This window comes from Seriola dumerili, unplaced genomic scaffold (genome assembly GCF_002260705.1).
Source record: "Seriola dumerili isolate Sdu_G_001 unplaced genomic scaffold, Sdu_1.0 BDQW01000381.1, whole genome shotgun sequence".
Lineage (NCBI taxonomy): Eukaryota > Metazoa > Chordata > Actinopteri > Carangiformes > Carangidae > Seriola > Seriola dumerili.
In genome coordinates, this window is record NW_019174636.1 from 707502 (window position 1) to 720790 (window position 13289).

Consider the following 13289-nt stretch of genomic DNA (forward strand, 5'->3'; position numbering starts at 1 on the left):
GGTAAAGTGTTACATGAATATTGAATTTAGGTCCAACTGAAAAAGATCATGCGACATAGGCTGTATCACTGTGTACACATACTGGCTGCAATCCATGCAAGCGGTAGCTCCCCTGCTGAGCCATGGCAGCATCGAAAATTAACAGAAAAGAGGGATAGTGGATAAAGTTGGATGGTGTCTGAAGGTGCAGAAGGTTTTCCTGTTGTCCTGAATGAATTTGGCTACTGAAGATCACCGTGGTGTGGTTATTAAAAAAAAAGAAAAAGTGAGACAGAGAGAGAGCGGGTGGTGTGACACTCCTCCGCTCCAGATGAGCAGTCAGTCCCCCCGAGGGTTTGAGGTGACTGGCTGAGCTTCAGTCTGACTCTCTTCCTCCACTGTCTCCCTTCTTCCTCCCACCTCTTCCTGCCTTATCTTCCTCCCGCGCTTCTGTTTTCATTTCCCTTTTATTATTTCTCCATTTTGCTGTTTTCTCCTCTGCTTCCATTTTTTCCTCCTCCTCATCTCCTGTTTCCATCACCTCCTTTATCCTTGTTCCCTCTTCTGACCCATCCTGTCTTTGCCTCTCCTCTCCTCTGTCTGCATTTTAAATGAAGCTTTATCATGTATTATATATACAATATTGTAATTAACACTTAATAGTAATATCTTCCTTCTACTGCATCTTCTGACCTACATTCTGCATCAGTGTGTTTCTTTATTTGAGCTGCTGCTGCTGCTGCTGCTTCCATCCAGAGAGAATTACAAAATATAACAACAACAGGCAAAAAGAAAAGACATTGTTCATTTTCTTATTCCTGTTATTAGACTCAACTCCATCCTGGCTGTCCTATTCTAGTCCTCCTGTCTTCCTCCTGTCTTCCTCCTGTCCTGTCCTCATCCTCACATCCTTTTTGTCAGTCCAAACTTGTGCATTTTACTTATTCAGTTACAATCCACTCCGTGTCTCTTCGGCGGCAGGTCTGATGAATGAAGTGGCTCTAATCGTTCAGATCTGGATGTGACTGTGGATTCGCCTCCTCATGTTTAATTTCCTTCCAAACAAACATTATGCAGAAATAGCCTGAACTGGACGCTGGTATTCTAATGTTTATGATCTGAAAAAGGGAGCTAACAGTGACAATTAGTCATGTCAAGGAAAAAAACTCTCGGAAAAAATCACATGACCGTAGTTTAAAAAGGTGGCACTCAGCGGCACAGTGTTGCCGTGGTTAACAAATATGTTAATTGTAAAATTCATCTTTAATTTTCAAATTCATTGGTTACTGACTTTGTCATAACTCGGATCCAACAAAGTTTTCTTGTTTGTAATTCATGAGAGAGAGAGAGAGAGAGAGAGTCACTGCTGTTTTAAATGCAGACAATGATATATTGTTCTTATTTAAATACTTTTCTGTTAGGTTCTTTAGAATTAGTGCGAAATATGATCACGGCTCATAAACAGATAATAGTTTTAACTGCTGTCATTATCATATTGATGTTCTGCAAATCACACCATTATGTTACTGTCATTGTCTGACAAAATGAACAAACACACAGGTTAATGGCAGCAGCCATGCTGTGAGATCAGCTACACTGACATTTCAAACGCATGATGGCAGAGAGCAGGAGGCACACAGGGTTTTCATATCTCAGTGCAACCACAAAGCAACTGAATAAGTTCAATATGCTGGAAAACACAAAATGTCGGAGGAGCAACTCTGAACTATATTAGCCTCCTCGGGCCCGTGTATAGCTTCCAAATTTCACGTTGTCTTTAGAGCATCATTGGTCCCCGACCGTTTGAGCTAGAGATGTACCGTTTTTTTTCTCTGTAAACTAGACGATCATCGCTTTTTAACAAGCCCCTGTCCGCCCGTGTGAGTCACTGACTCCGATCGATACACTGACATTAAAAGTTGAGAAAGTCTTACCAATTTTCTCGCACATTGCTGCTTTCTGTCTGTGTGTTTATTGATCGATCCTCATTAGCATTCTCTGCTAGTGACGTTTAAAGTCACGTCACTCAGTTCTACATCCCTATTGGCTCCGGCGGGCGCTGTCCCAGCTAATCACAGTGTCTGATTCAGAGGCTTGGCCTGCCTTGGCTGTATACCCACACTCAATGGGAGCAGGGCTTTTTTTTTTTTTTTTACTCTGAGCTCAGAGTGAGGAGAAGTTGTTCTGCGTTTATTGTAGTGACAGAATAAAGACAGAAGGATGTGACCGGTCAGATATTTAGAGCAGCTGAGGATTTGGAGTTGACTTTATATATTTATATATATCCATAAATTCTGCTCCAGAGAATGAGCATAACTCATGAACAAATAAAGATAGAAACTTCAAATCAACTCTAGAACAACTCAAACAAATAAGTACAACTTCCTGTGTTGAATTTTTCCTTCTCCATTGTGGTTAACAGTGCTTTTATCTATGAATAAGGAAAGGTTCCGTCTGTAAAAGTGTTTTTTGTTTTTGTTATATGGGCTATTAACCTCTATTAGTCTGTACTGAAGTCTTTATTGAGTGACATATAATTAGCTGAGATTATGCTGATTCTGAATATGAGTAGCACTTGGTGAAACTTTTAAAAATGTTAGTGTAGAGTTACACCGTCTTCTGTTGTGCTGCACATGTTCATTCAATTCACTGTCACTGGTTCACACTGTGCTGCCACTGTTTGAAATCTGATGGCTGGAAGCTGCAAAATGATTCCCAAGCAGAGGGCCAAATCACCACCATCTTCATCATCATCATCTTTATCATCATCATCATCATCATCATCGTCGTCGTCGTCGTCACCATCTTTGCCTCTGCCTGCCCGTCACCTTCATCTTCTATTTACTCTTTCCCTCCATCTCCATCTCTCTCAGCGCTCCTCCAGCTCTGCTTGCCAAACTCCTACCTCGCACATTTCCTGTCTCCTCAGTTCCTCACTCACGCTCCCTCCCTGTTCCTCTGTCTGTACATCCTGATATTTCTGGTGCCAGTCTGTAAACGTGAGCAGCTGGCTGTTCAGAGGATTTTTGGCTTTTCGGTGGAAGCAGTCATACAGCTTTTTTTTTGTGTGTGTGTGTGTGTGTGTGTGTGTGTGTGTGTGTGTGTGTGTGTGTGTGTGTGTGTGTTAACTACACATCTGTCTCAGCTGTCAGCACAGAGAGCAGAAACTCTGACTAATGGAGATCGTTAGGAAGCAAAACAGCTCTAAAATGTCTATTGTCTCATCTGACTTTTCCTCTGTGCTGCTGTTGTTTGCAAACGTCTCTTATTTTATGAAAAGACAATACATGATGTCTGCGTGAGGCAGTTCAAATATACTTAGTGTTAAGGATTGATGTGCTGTAGTGTACTGCTGCGTGGAGCGGAGCGCCATCTCATTTTCCATTCTCAATATTTCATAATCATTAAGTTCATAAATCCACTAGATAATTAATGACATCAACTTTGTTTTAACATCTTAATGATTAATTATTCAGGAGAGATTTGCTGAGTGCGCATTCGCACCGCTCCCCCACTCATTCAGTACCAACTGAAGAGCACTGTTGGCAAGTGTGCCGCTCCATTAATCAACACCATTTTGAGTTTTACCCCAGTGTTGAAAGGGATTCTGTGGATTTGAAAAGGCAGAACTATTGAAAGACATTCAAACGTTCAATTTCAAAAACAGGAGGGAGCTGCATGGCGCCATCTCTTACAGGGGATTCACGACAGATAATAACATCAAGGATGAGTTTAATTTCCCATAATAACAAGCTTTTTTTGTGAGCTCAAAATCAAGGTTAAAAACTGAATTTGTTACAGAACTCAGTGCCAACAATACACCATGTGAAAGTCTATTTTTTGACTGTGGACTAAAGACGTAGAATGTCCGTTATGTCGTAAGACTGAAAATAAAAAGGTATAAGGGCGGTGTGTGGTGGGCTGATATTCAATATAACACCAAAAAGTGATATTTCCTGCCATATTCAACATTTTTCAGCTTTAATTTGAGTAGGTTTATGTCAATAGTGAAAGAACAGTGTGGGGGACATAGTCCTTTGAACATATAGTGCCCATAATACAAGGTTTCAAAATGATTGGATGCTTGGTTACCTCATGCTTCTTGGGCAGGTCAGAGTTTACAGAGAGTTGACATTTTGACCGAGGTGGAGCCGTCTGTCAGTAAGAGGAGTAAGGAGGTGCACATGCAAGGGAGGAAGAGGCCCACGGAAGACAAAAACACCTTTACCAAAAAGGCTGTTGCTTTGTCAACATCAACAGTTGGGTTCATTCTAAACAGTACAGCAGGTGCTCACAGGAAAGCTAGGATATGTCAAGCCACCTGGTACGGCGACGAGCACAAGTTCTTGTGGATGACAGTAAAAAAAAAAAATCTTTTGCAAAAGTGAAGAAACCAGCACAGAACGCTCTCCAGGATGCAGGCAGACATGTCTCCTCGTCAGTGATCAAGAGGAGACTTCAAGACCGAAACCTCAAGAGGATTCACCACAAGATGCAAACTGCTGGTAAACTAAAATACAGAGAGGCCGCAGGTCACAGAAACACACAAAAAGAAAACCAGTAGAGTTCTGGAACAAAGTTTGAAACAAACTTCAACTTCTGTCAAAATGATGGAAAGAAGAAAAAAAAAAAGGAACAGCTCATGACCCCCAAGCACAAGCCAACCATCTCATCCGTCAAACACGGCTTTGGTTCTGTTCTGGCCTGGATGTGATGTCTCCAGTGGAACTGACACACTGGTATCTATTGATGATTTCGCTTCTGACAGAAACAACAGGATGAATGCTGAGGTTTACAGGAGCACCATGTGTTCTCAGATTCGGCCAAATGCATCAAAACCCATTGGGCGACATTTCGTCATTCAACGGGACAATAAACATAAGGCCAAAACCACCAAAGAGCTTTCCGGGGTGAAGAGGTGGAATACCCTCGACTGGTCGAGTCAGTTACCGGAGCGCGATCTGACTGAGCTGCATTCTACTTCCTGAAGAGCTGAAGCTCTGGGAGAGCGTCTGCCGATGTCTGCCTGTGAAAGATTTCAGGCAGCCACTGACTGTAAAGGCTTTTTCATCAATATCAAATATGAATATTTTGTCTGACTTCATGTGTCCAATTACTTTTGAAGCCCTATACTGGGCATCAACTTTCTTAGCTGAGAGTTGACAGTTTAATGTAGTATCCCTTTATTTCATGTCCAATTGAATGTGTTGAAGCTCAGAACCTGAAGAACAACAAATGTGCATCTGTCCAAACACTTGAGGTGGGGGTCTTAAGTCACATGACTTGACTTAAATCACAAATTTGAGGACTTGAGACCTGCTTGACCAACACCGACAAAAGACTTGACTTGACTTCGACTTGGTGTTCATGACTTGAGACTGATGACTCAAACGGACTTGACTTTTTTTAATGATATATTTTGCATTTTTCTAGATATTGAGAAGTTACATTTTGTTTTTGAAACATGACTGATTTCTAATGCAATGCCCACAAACCTGGCAACCTACTAACTCGCAGACCAGCAGAAACCAACACACAAGGAGAAAAGAGAACATAACACAATGCAGGTTCCACATGGAGATGTATAGTAAGAGTGATAACTAGAATGGCACTCAGTGCCTATACCGAGGCCAAACATTCCTACACATTAGAGAAAGTGATAAAAAATACTGGATCCGCCATCTATCAAGTTTGGTGCAGATCAGTTCAGTAGTTTTTTACTGACAGATAAACAGACACAGATAATAACTATCAGTGGTTGGCTGCGGTCACAGAACTGAAATATCAGTCATATTTATAAGGTGTAAACAGCTGCAACAGTTTTTGTTAATGCCCGAAAGTAAAACTAAACTTTTCACGATCTCTGTCTTTCACTGATTTAAATGTGGAAACTAGGGTTGATCAGAATTTCAGATCAGAAATCAGAATTTCATATAACTTGACTCGCTTGATGATTTGACCTGAGCAATGACTCGACTTGCTTGATTCTCACTACAGTCTTGGGACTTGCTTGAGACTTGAAGGTTAAGACTTGAGACTCGTTTGCGACCTCTGCCAAATACCCACAGTTTGTTCTGTAGCTGCAGACATATCACGGGCCTAAAACGTACTGAATCACACTTGGCTTTGATCCAGATATGAGACTTTTTAAATGAAAAGCGTGGCCTTTAATATTCTAACGGTAGCTTTTGATTGGAGTATTCACAAATTATTGTCACTTCAGAGGCTCCCAGCAATCCTGAAATAAAGATATTTACGTGTGAACAAGGCCACACAGTGGTTCAACAGGTGGAGTTTTATTTCTAGCAGAGCCATTTTTGGAAAGTGTTCAGCTCCCTCGAGAGTAAAACCCTTCACGTGTTACAGGTGTCATTCGTACCGCTGCAGCGAGGACTATCGCTGCCACTCGATGAGAGTCCCACGAGCCCCGGCGCCTGTCAGCGTGACAGACAGCCCTGCTGCTGATTGAGAGCATTCAAAAAAAAAAAAAAAAAAGAAAAGAAAAAGAGAAAAAGCCAGATTCTGAGGGGCATGAAATGTTTTGCCGAGTCTAAAATGAACCTCCTCGCTTCATTAAAGAGCGCAGGCAGGCAACCCGCGGTAACTATCCATCTGCAGTCAGACTTGTTGTCTGTGCGGGGAAGATTTCTCTGACGTCGCCATCAATCTGTCATATCTGAACCAATCTGTTATTTTTTTTTTTTTTTTGCTGTTAACTTGTAATTTAGATTTTGTTGTGCCTGCTCTGCCTAATCTATGTTTCTTCCAGGAAGAGCTTTGCTACAGTTCCCAGAATGCTTTTCAATAAACATACAGGAAGAGGAAACCGGTATTACATTGCATTTATTGGACAGAGTAAGATACATGTTTTTCCTTACGCCTATCTAGGCTTGGTGCAACCTTGGTCTCGATGTCTTTGCTCAAACAAACCACACGTGGACGGTTCAAACCAGTAGCTCTACAATTAATGATAAACAGGCTTCACCACATGAGCTACAGCTGCCCAAAAAAACAAGTGAGTCACATCTCTCAAAGGCAGCATGAAGCAAATCTTAGAGTGGTGTAGTGTACACACCTGGCCTGGCATCAGTCACAAGCCATTCAAGAAGTTCATTGTAAGGACATGCAGAGTTACACACCCAAAACTGACACTTTGTTACTCTTCCCACCATCAAACTATCAAATTGATAGTAACAATACAACTCTGTCTATTGATATTTGTTTGTTTCTTATGTAGGACAAGTAACACCAAGAGGACTGATCATCGCTAAAGTGTGAATTCTGGCCTCTCTGTCATGAATGAATGAATGAATGAATGAATGAATGAATACACACACACACACACACACACACACACACACACACACACCAGCCTCCCTTCCTCTGTCCCTCTCTAGATAAGAGTCATAAACTATGACCCACATCCCAGTCCTGGGTAGTGACCGGCAGAACTCTCTTCACAGACACAGATCTGAGGAAGAATGTAAAATTAAATATCTAGCTGTTCTGTAACTCATGAGATGTTCCTATGCAATAGTTTAATCCCAAACTTCTATCCCATAGAATGTTTGAAATGTAACATGTAGATTTTAAGACAGTGTCCTTCATGTGACCATACTGTCAGCATCCTTCACACGAGGTAACACACACTACATGACATCCAGCATGTCCATATTATTATTATTATTACAGTCAAAGAACTGCTGTGTAATCCACATTTATAGACTATTAGCTTTGGGAAATGTTTATACTGTTGTTTGATCAGTTAACCACTTGTATTATGTTAAAAGACAGGAGAAGATGGGTGATAAAACAGTTGTGATCATTTCACACATAGCTCTCTTAGCTCCCAGCTCTTAGCCACCGGCTCTAAGTCAACAGCTCTTTCTTTGCCGCGTGCTCGAGGTAACATTTTCTTTGTCTACACGCGCAATCTCATATTTTTATAAGCCAAGTCAAGACCAACTGAACCAAAACAACAGAAGTGCCTCAGAGTAATTTTTGTACCTTTTAACTATTATCACGTTTTAATTTTTGAAGATTTTTGACAGTTTAGAGTCATCTGGTCAACGCCATAGTCCTCTAAAGTTAAAGTTAGCCAAAGTGAAGAGCATTAGAGTTTATTTCGCATCAACCCGCAAGAGACGCCAGCAGACAACATCTGCACGACCGCCTGCAGAGAAGCCAAGCACAAATCAAGAGTGCCCGAGACAGAAAGTCTCCTGGCAAACTCCACCAGAGCTGAACCGCTGAGACACCGGCAGAATCCGTCATCGTGATAACGGGACACGGCCTCCAGGAGAATCCACCTAGATCCCGCGTCTCCAGGGTTACCACGGCAACCACAGCCACCTGGGTTCCAGCCAAGGGTTCAGGCCGGTCTTAACACTGTGCTCATGACTGGGTTGACGTCGAAATATAGCAATATTTAATCATCGAATCTCATTGATAGACGTAGTACCATTAGCTGTATAGCCACAGTGTATAGTCATAACATATCCTCTCCCACCATTGCCAACTCACACTGCTCATTTCATTATCATTTTCATCTTTATGATTATTACACCATGCATTTACCCTGTAGATAGTAGTTGAGTTAATAAACTTCTTTATTTTCACTCAATCGTTGTCCTTTTTTGTTCTTTTGAAGTAAAGACTGGAGATCCATTGCATCGAGAAGTCACGCTACAGGGGAGCGTGGATAATAAATCACAGAAGTTTGGACTCGGGGGTTTAAGTAAATGATTCAAATTCATATGAATCTGGTGAGATCTGGTTCTTAACAATGGTCTCCATACTCTTCTCATTAGAGAAAAACTTACTGAGTTAATCTTAGTCAGTAAGTGAGAATATTTTTCTTCGTGTTAACTGATCAGTCAGTGACATCTTCAAGGCATTCCCAACGATCATGAGTCCAAACAACATGAGAAACATGACCACAGATTAATGTTGAACCGAACAAACATTTTGTTTCAGTTTTCGTAGGTTGCTGAAGTTTCTCCTGATAACTTAACTCAATGGAACCCAGAGTACAAACTGAACATTTCTCCCGCAGGCAATTAATTTGTGAATTTTACACAGAACAACCAACTGCATTAGTAAATCTGAACTCAAATCTCCGGAGCCAGTCTACCAGCAGGTTACCAGACAACTGCTGTAACCCTGACAGCTTAAAAACAGAGCACAACCTGACTCCTCCACAACACTTCCTAGAGGGGATTGTGCCAAAGAGAAGCAGCAGTCAATCAAACATGCGGTTTAAAAGTTTGATATTCTGACATCCACCTGACTTCTGCTATCCTGCTCCTCTGCTCATTTTCCCCTTCACACATTCAAAGTCCCGCTGGGTAAGAGGAGGAAATTATCTAAAATTTAAACTCAGATATTCTGGAGATACTCTACGTGATTCTTCCTGGTCTCCAACATTCATTCATTCACCATACTGCATATCCCTTTTAGGGGTCACGGCGAGGCCGGGCGAGGGCTGCGTGGGTACACCCTGGACAGATACGGGACATTTAGATTCGCCAATTAACCTACATGTGTTTGGACTGTGGGGAGGGAGCCGGAGTATCTGGAGCCACGCGGGCATGAGGAGAACACAGAGAGGCCCCCGGGCGGGCGGGCGGGCGGGCAGCAGGTTTTTCGAACTCTTCAAACCCCTCTTGCTGTGAGGCGACGGTGCTAACCATGCGGTAACGTGTAAATGTCGGGAGGTGAACCGCAACTGCAGTGAGCAGGTTGCATTTATGATTGGGTGTTTGCTAACCACAATTCACTGCGCACATTTTGTTAGCCGTCAGCACAGAAAGTTGTCGAGACATAATACATTTATTAACACAACTAAAGAGTTTGATTTATTAATGAAAACTATGGATTATGTGCATTTCTCAAATGATAAGAATTAAAAATTTAGGTGTGATATACTGATAAACAACCTTTTACTTTTGCTGCCGTCCAGTTATTCGATGTCGTACCTCACTGCAGTGATGAACGAGTTTACGCCGGGATGTTTTCAGTATACTGTGACATCACTATTGGGGTGTGGTTACAGGTGCAACAGGTGCGACAGACTTCTGACAACACCCAATCACACGCCGAGCCTGTTTCCAGCAGAGAGACCAGTCAGATTCCGATTTACAGCAGGTGTAGTAAAGACAGGTTGTGTTTTCAGTTTTGGTCTTCACCGTTTTTGTTTACATTTGCATCACAAACTGGGCTCTTCATAGCTACAAAACACCATTACACACACAGTAAATTGAAGTTATATGGACATATTCTGTATTCCCTCATGCTTTTAAGTAAAAACGTCTCAACTTGTTCTGTGAACTCTGATATTATGGTGCTTGTCCACGTTTGACAAATGAGGCGGTAGGTTATAATTATATGCACATCTTGAACAGGTGTGAGGAAATTTGAAAAGCAGCATCAACACCTGCACACTGACTCCAAGCTACACAATTTATTCAAAAAGACAACATTTCCAAAAAGGTTCAGTCAGTGTGAGTCAGTTACTTTTCTCCTTGTCCATGTTCAGATTAACCTCGAGTTCCCTGAAGGATGTATCTTTGTGCGATACGTCCTTCAACAGGCAGCAGCCCCAGGATTCTGGACACAGGTGATAAGTAACCGTGAGTTCAGACCGAAAGCGGCGAGAACGCCAAAGTCATTCATTTTCTATGTGAGCTGTGTGCTCCGCTGTAGAGAACTTAAGAGAACACGATTGTGTAAACTATAGTTCCCATAGTTCCCATCAAATATGTATTCCCAAGCACAATGGAGGGGATTTTGATAAGAGCGGCGATGGGTTTCCACGTCCTTTACGACGTGTTCCTGTTTGTTTACAAGGATTTGGATAAAATAAAGGTTGAATGGACAAAGGTGTCTAACATTGTAGGTATTCCAGGTGAGTTGGAAAATAGAAAGGAATTGCATGCTAACTAGCGCCACAGCAAGCAAAATAGAAAGGCATAAGGCATAAAAAAAAAAAAAAAAAAAAAAAAAAAAAAAGATTTGATGTACAGTATATGACAGAGCCATGAAAATACCAGTGTTGTACAAGTGTTTTTCAGATATCACTTTCATTGTTAGAGGACAGACACACACACACACACACACACACACACACACACACACACACACACACACACAACTGCATTCACTGCTACAGTAGCAACTACACCGGTATTGTTCATCAGGATATGAACGCGCCATAATGTATTGTATATCTACATTATAGCCTTGCTGAATGTGACCCTGAACAGTGCTGCTGAGTTGCGAAATCGATATGCTTTCAGCGTGGAGGTGCTTTCATTATGTAAAAGTGCAATGATAATATATAAAGCCGACATTTGTTCGACCTTATGATCACTATATTCAGTAATCAATCCTCTAAAACACAGAAAGCCAGGCTACCATCATCATCAACCGTGTGGTTTCACCTGTAAATCCTGACCATAGAAAAGACTACAGTTATTTCTTCAGGCCAGCATGACTCAGCTCTCTGGTTTCGCTCTGAACGTGGAGGCTTCATTAAAGCTGCTGGCCACTATTTACTTTTCCATGCTGCTCTGCTGTTTGCTCGCTCACTCTGCTGCATGTCAGACGCTGGTGAGAACGACATCAAAATTCAAAGTCACCCCCCCCCCACCCACCCCCACTCCCCCCTCTCTCTCACCTGATCCTGTCTGGCACTCGATGGGTCTGGTTACCGTCACTCTGGCAGTTGCCTGCGTACTGCGACCGGCTGGTGGCCCCCTGGTCCCTCCGCAGTGCCATTGCTCCGTGGGTGAGCACAGAGACGCCCTTGGCAATGCGCCTGCAGGATTAGGGAGAGTACAATGTGAGACAGAGACAGAGGGACATTTTCAAAAGGTCTTTTCTTTTCAGAGGAAAAAAAAAAAGAAAGGAGACAGTCTCGGTGGAAGACAGTAGTTGCTGCTTGAATAAGTGCATATCCAGTGACAAAGAAAATGCAGCAAGACTCAAAGTTAATAGCACTGAACCTACAGGGGAAAATGAATGGACTCCTCTCCTTTGTAACTTAGAGCTGAACCAGGCCGAATTTTAAAGAACACTCATCTTGGCACATCTCCACTGACTGAGACACTGAAAAATTACCCAATTTCTACAAATGAGGTTGTGGTGTTGGCGTGAGCACTTCTCTGCACACACAAAGTGATGAATCGAAACTTAAATGCAAAATAAAAACTGTCCCCTCATCAGCTCAAAAACTGGACTCGCCAGCAATAGATCACTTTCCCTCTCGTTTTTGCTTTCATTAGAGACAAGCTGAGGAACATTTTTCCATTTTGAGAAACACATTTGTTTGCTGTCTTGCTGAGAGGGAGAGGAGAGGAGAAATACTTTAATCTCTGTGTGGTTGGTAGGGAGGTTGGTCCAGGGTATGTTTAGACTATCTTAGCACAAAGACCTGAAAGAGCAGGAAAGCTTTCCAGCTAGCTCTCGAATAAAAGAGAAAACCTTCAAAAAGGCCTAAAATTCTATAATTTAAATGTTGTATATCATTAGCTAGCAGGCTAGCCACGAACACATCCATAGACCACCAGGGTGTTGATCGAATTTGCAAAGGTTTAAAGCTGCTGTCTTTTAAAAGTATTTATTTGTATGAGATTTAGATGTGTTGGCACTTTAAAAGGTTCCGTATTGTATAAAGGTAGATGTCCATGTCTTCTTTGATTGTAAAGCAGGTCCAGGTTCTATATTAATACTGTGAAAGCTCAGTCCACAGAGAAATGCACACAGCCTGTATTCAGAAACCGAAACATGAATTCATGCCTTAAAACGAGCTGTCAGAAATTCTGTAACTTTATGATGTCACAACAGAGCAGTCACTGCTCTAAGCCTCACCCCAAGCCCAGTGCACCTGGACCAACCTTGCAGGATTTGATTTGTTGACCTGAAATCTGCTGTATTTTTGTTTTATTCAATCCCTCAGAAAACAGTCAGCCAATCAGAAGAGAGGCTCAGAGCCTCTCCTCTGATTGGCTCACCAACCTGTTGTTACTAGAGCTCCAGAGAGAAGCCTATGAGAGGAGAAGTAAAATTATATTAAGATGTTTTTTTTAGATTTAAGACCATAAATATATCTTCTTATGGATCAATACTTCAAATAAAACACAGGTAAATGTAAATAAGTAATAAGTTAATACAGTCAAGTTGAATGGTTTACCTTAAGAGAAAAGATTGTGTTTGCTATGTGCATTTAGTTGTGAAGACCAAGTGCTGCACCTTTTAGTAAAATGTTGGTTGAGTTTTTGTGGCTGGTAGATTAAAAAGAACCTAGGGAG

The 13289-nt window shown here is 41.8% G+C and overlaps 1 protein-coding gene across 1 annotated transcript in view; it reads right to left on the minus strand.

Moving 5' to 3' along the window:
• Positions 1-13289, minus strand: part of LOC111233228 (glutamate receptor ionotropic, NMDA 2D-like) — a 136286-nt gene that overhangs the window by 99543 nt on the left and 23454 nt on the right. The window contains exon 6 of the mRNA XM_022760993.1: positions 11657-11797. Within this exon, the coding sequence (XP_022616714.1) occupies positions 11657-11797 (141 nt within the window). The remainder of the gene's footprint in view (positions 1-11656; positions 11798-13289) is intronic.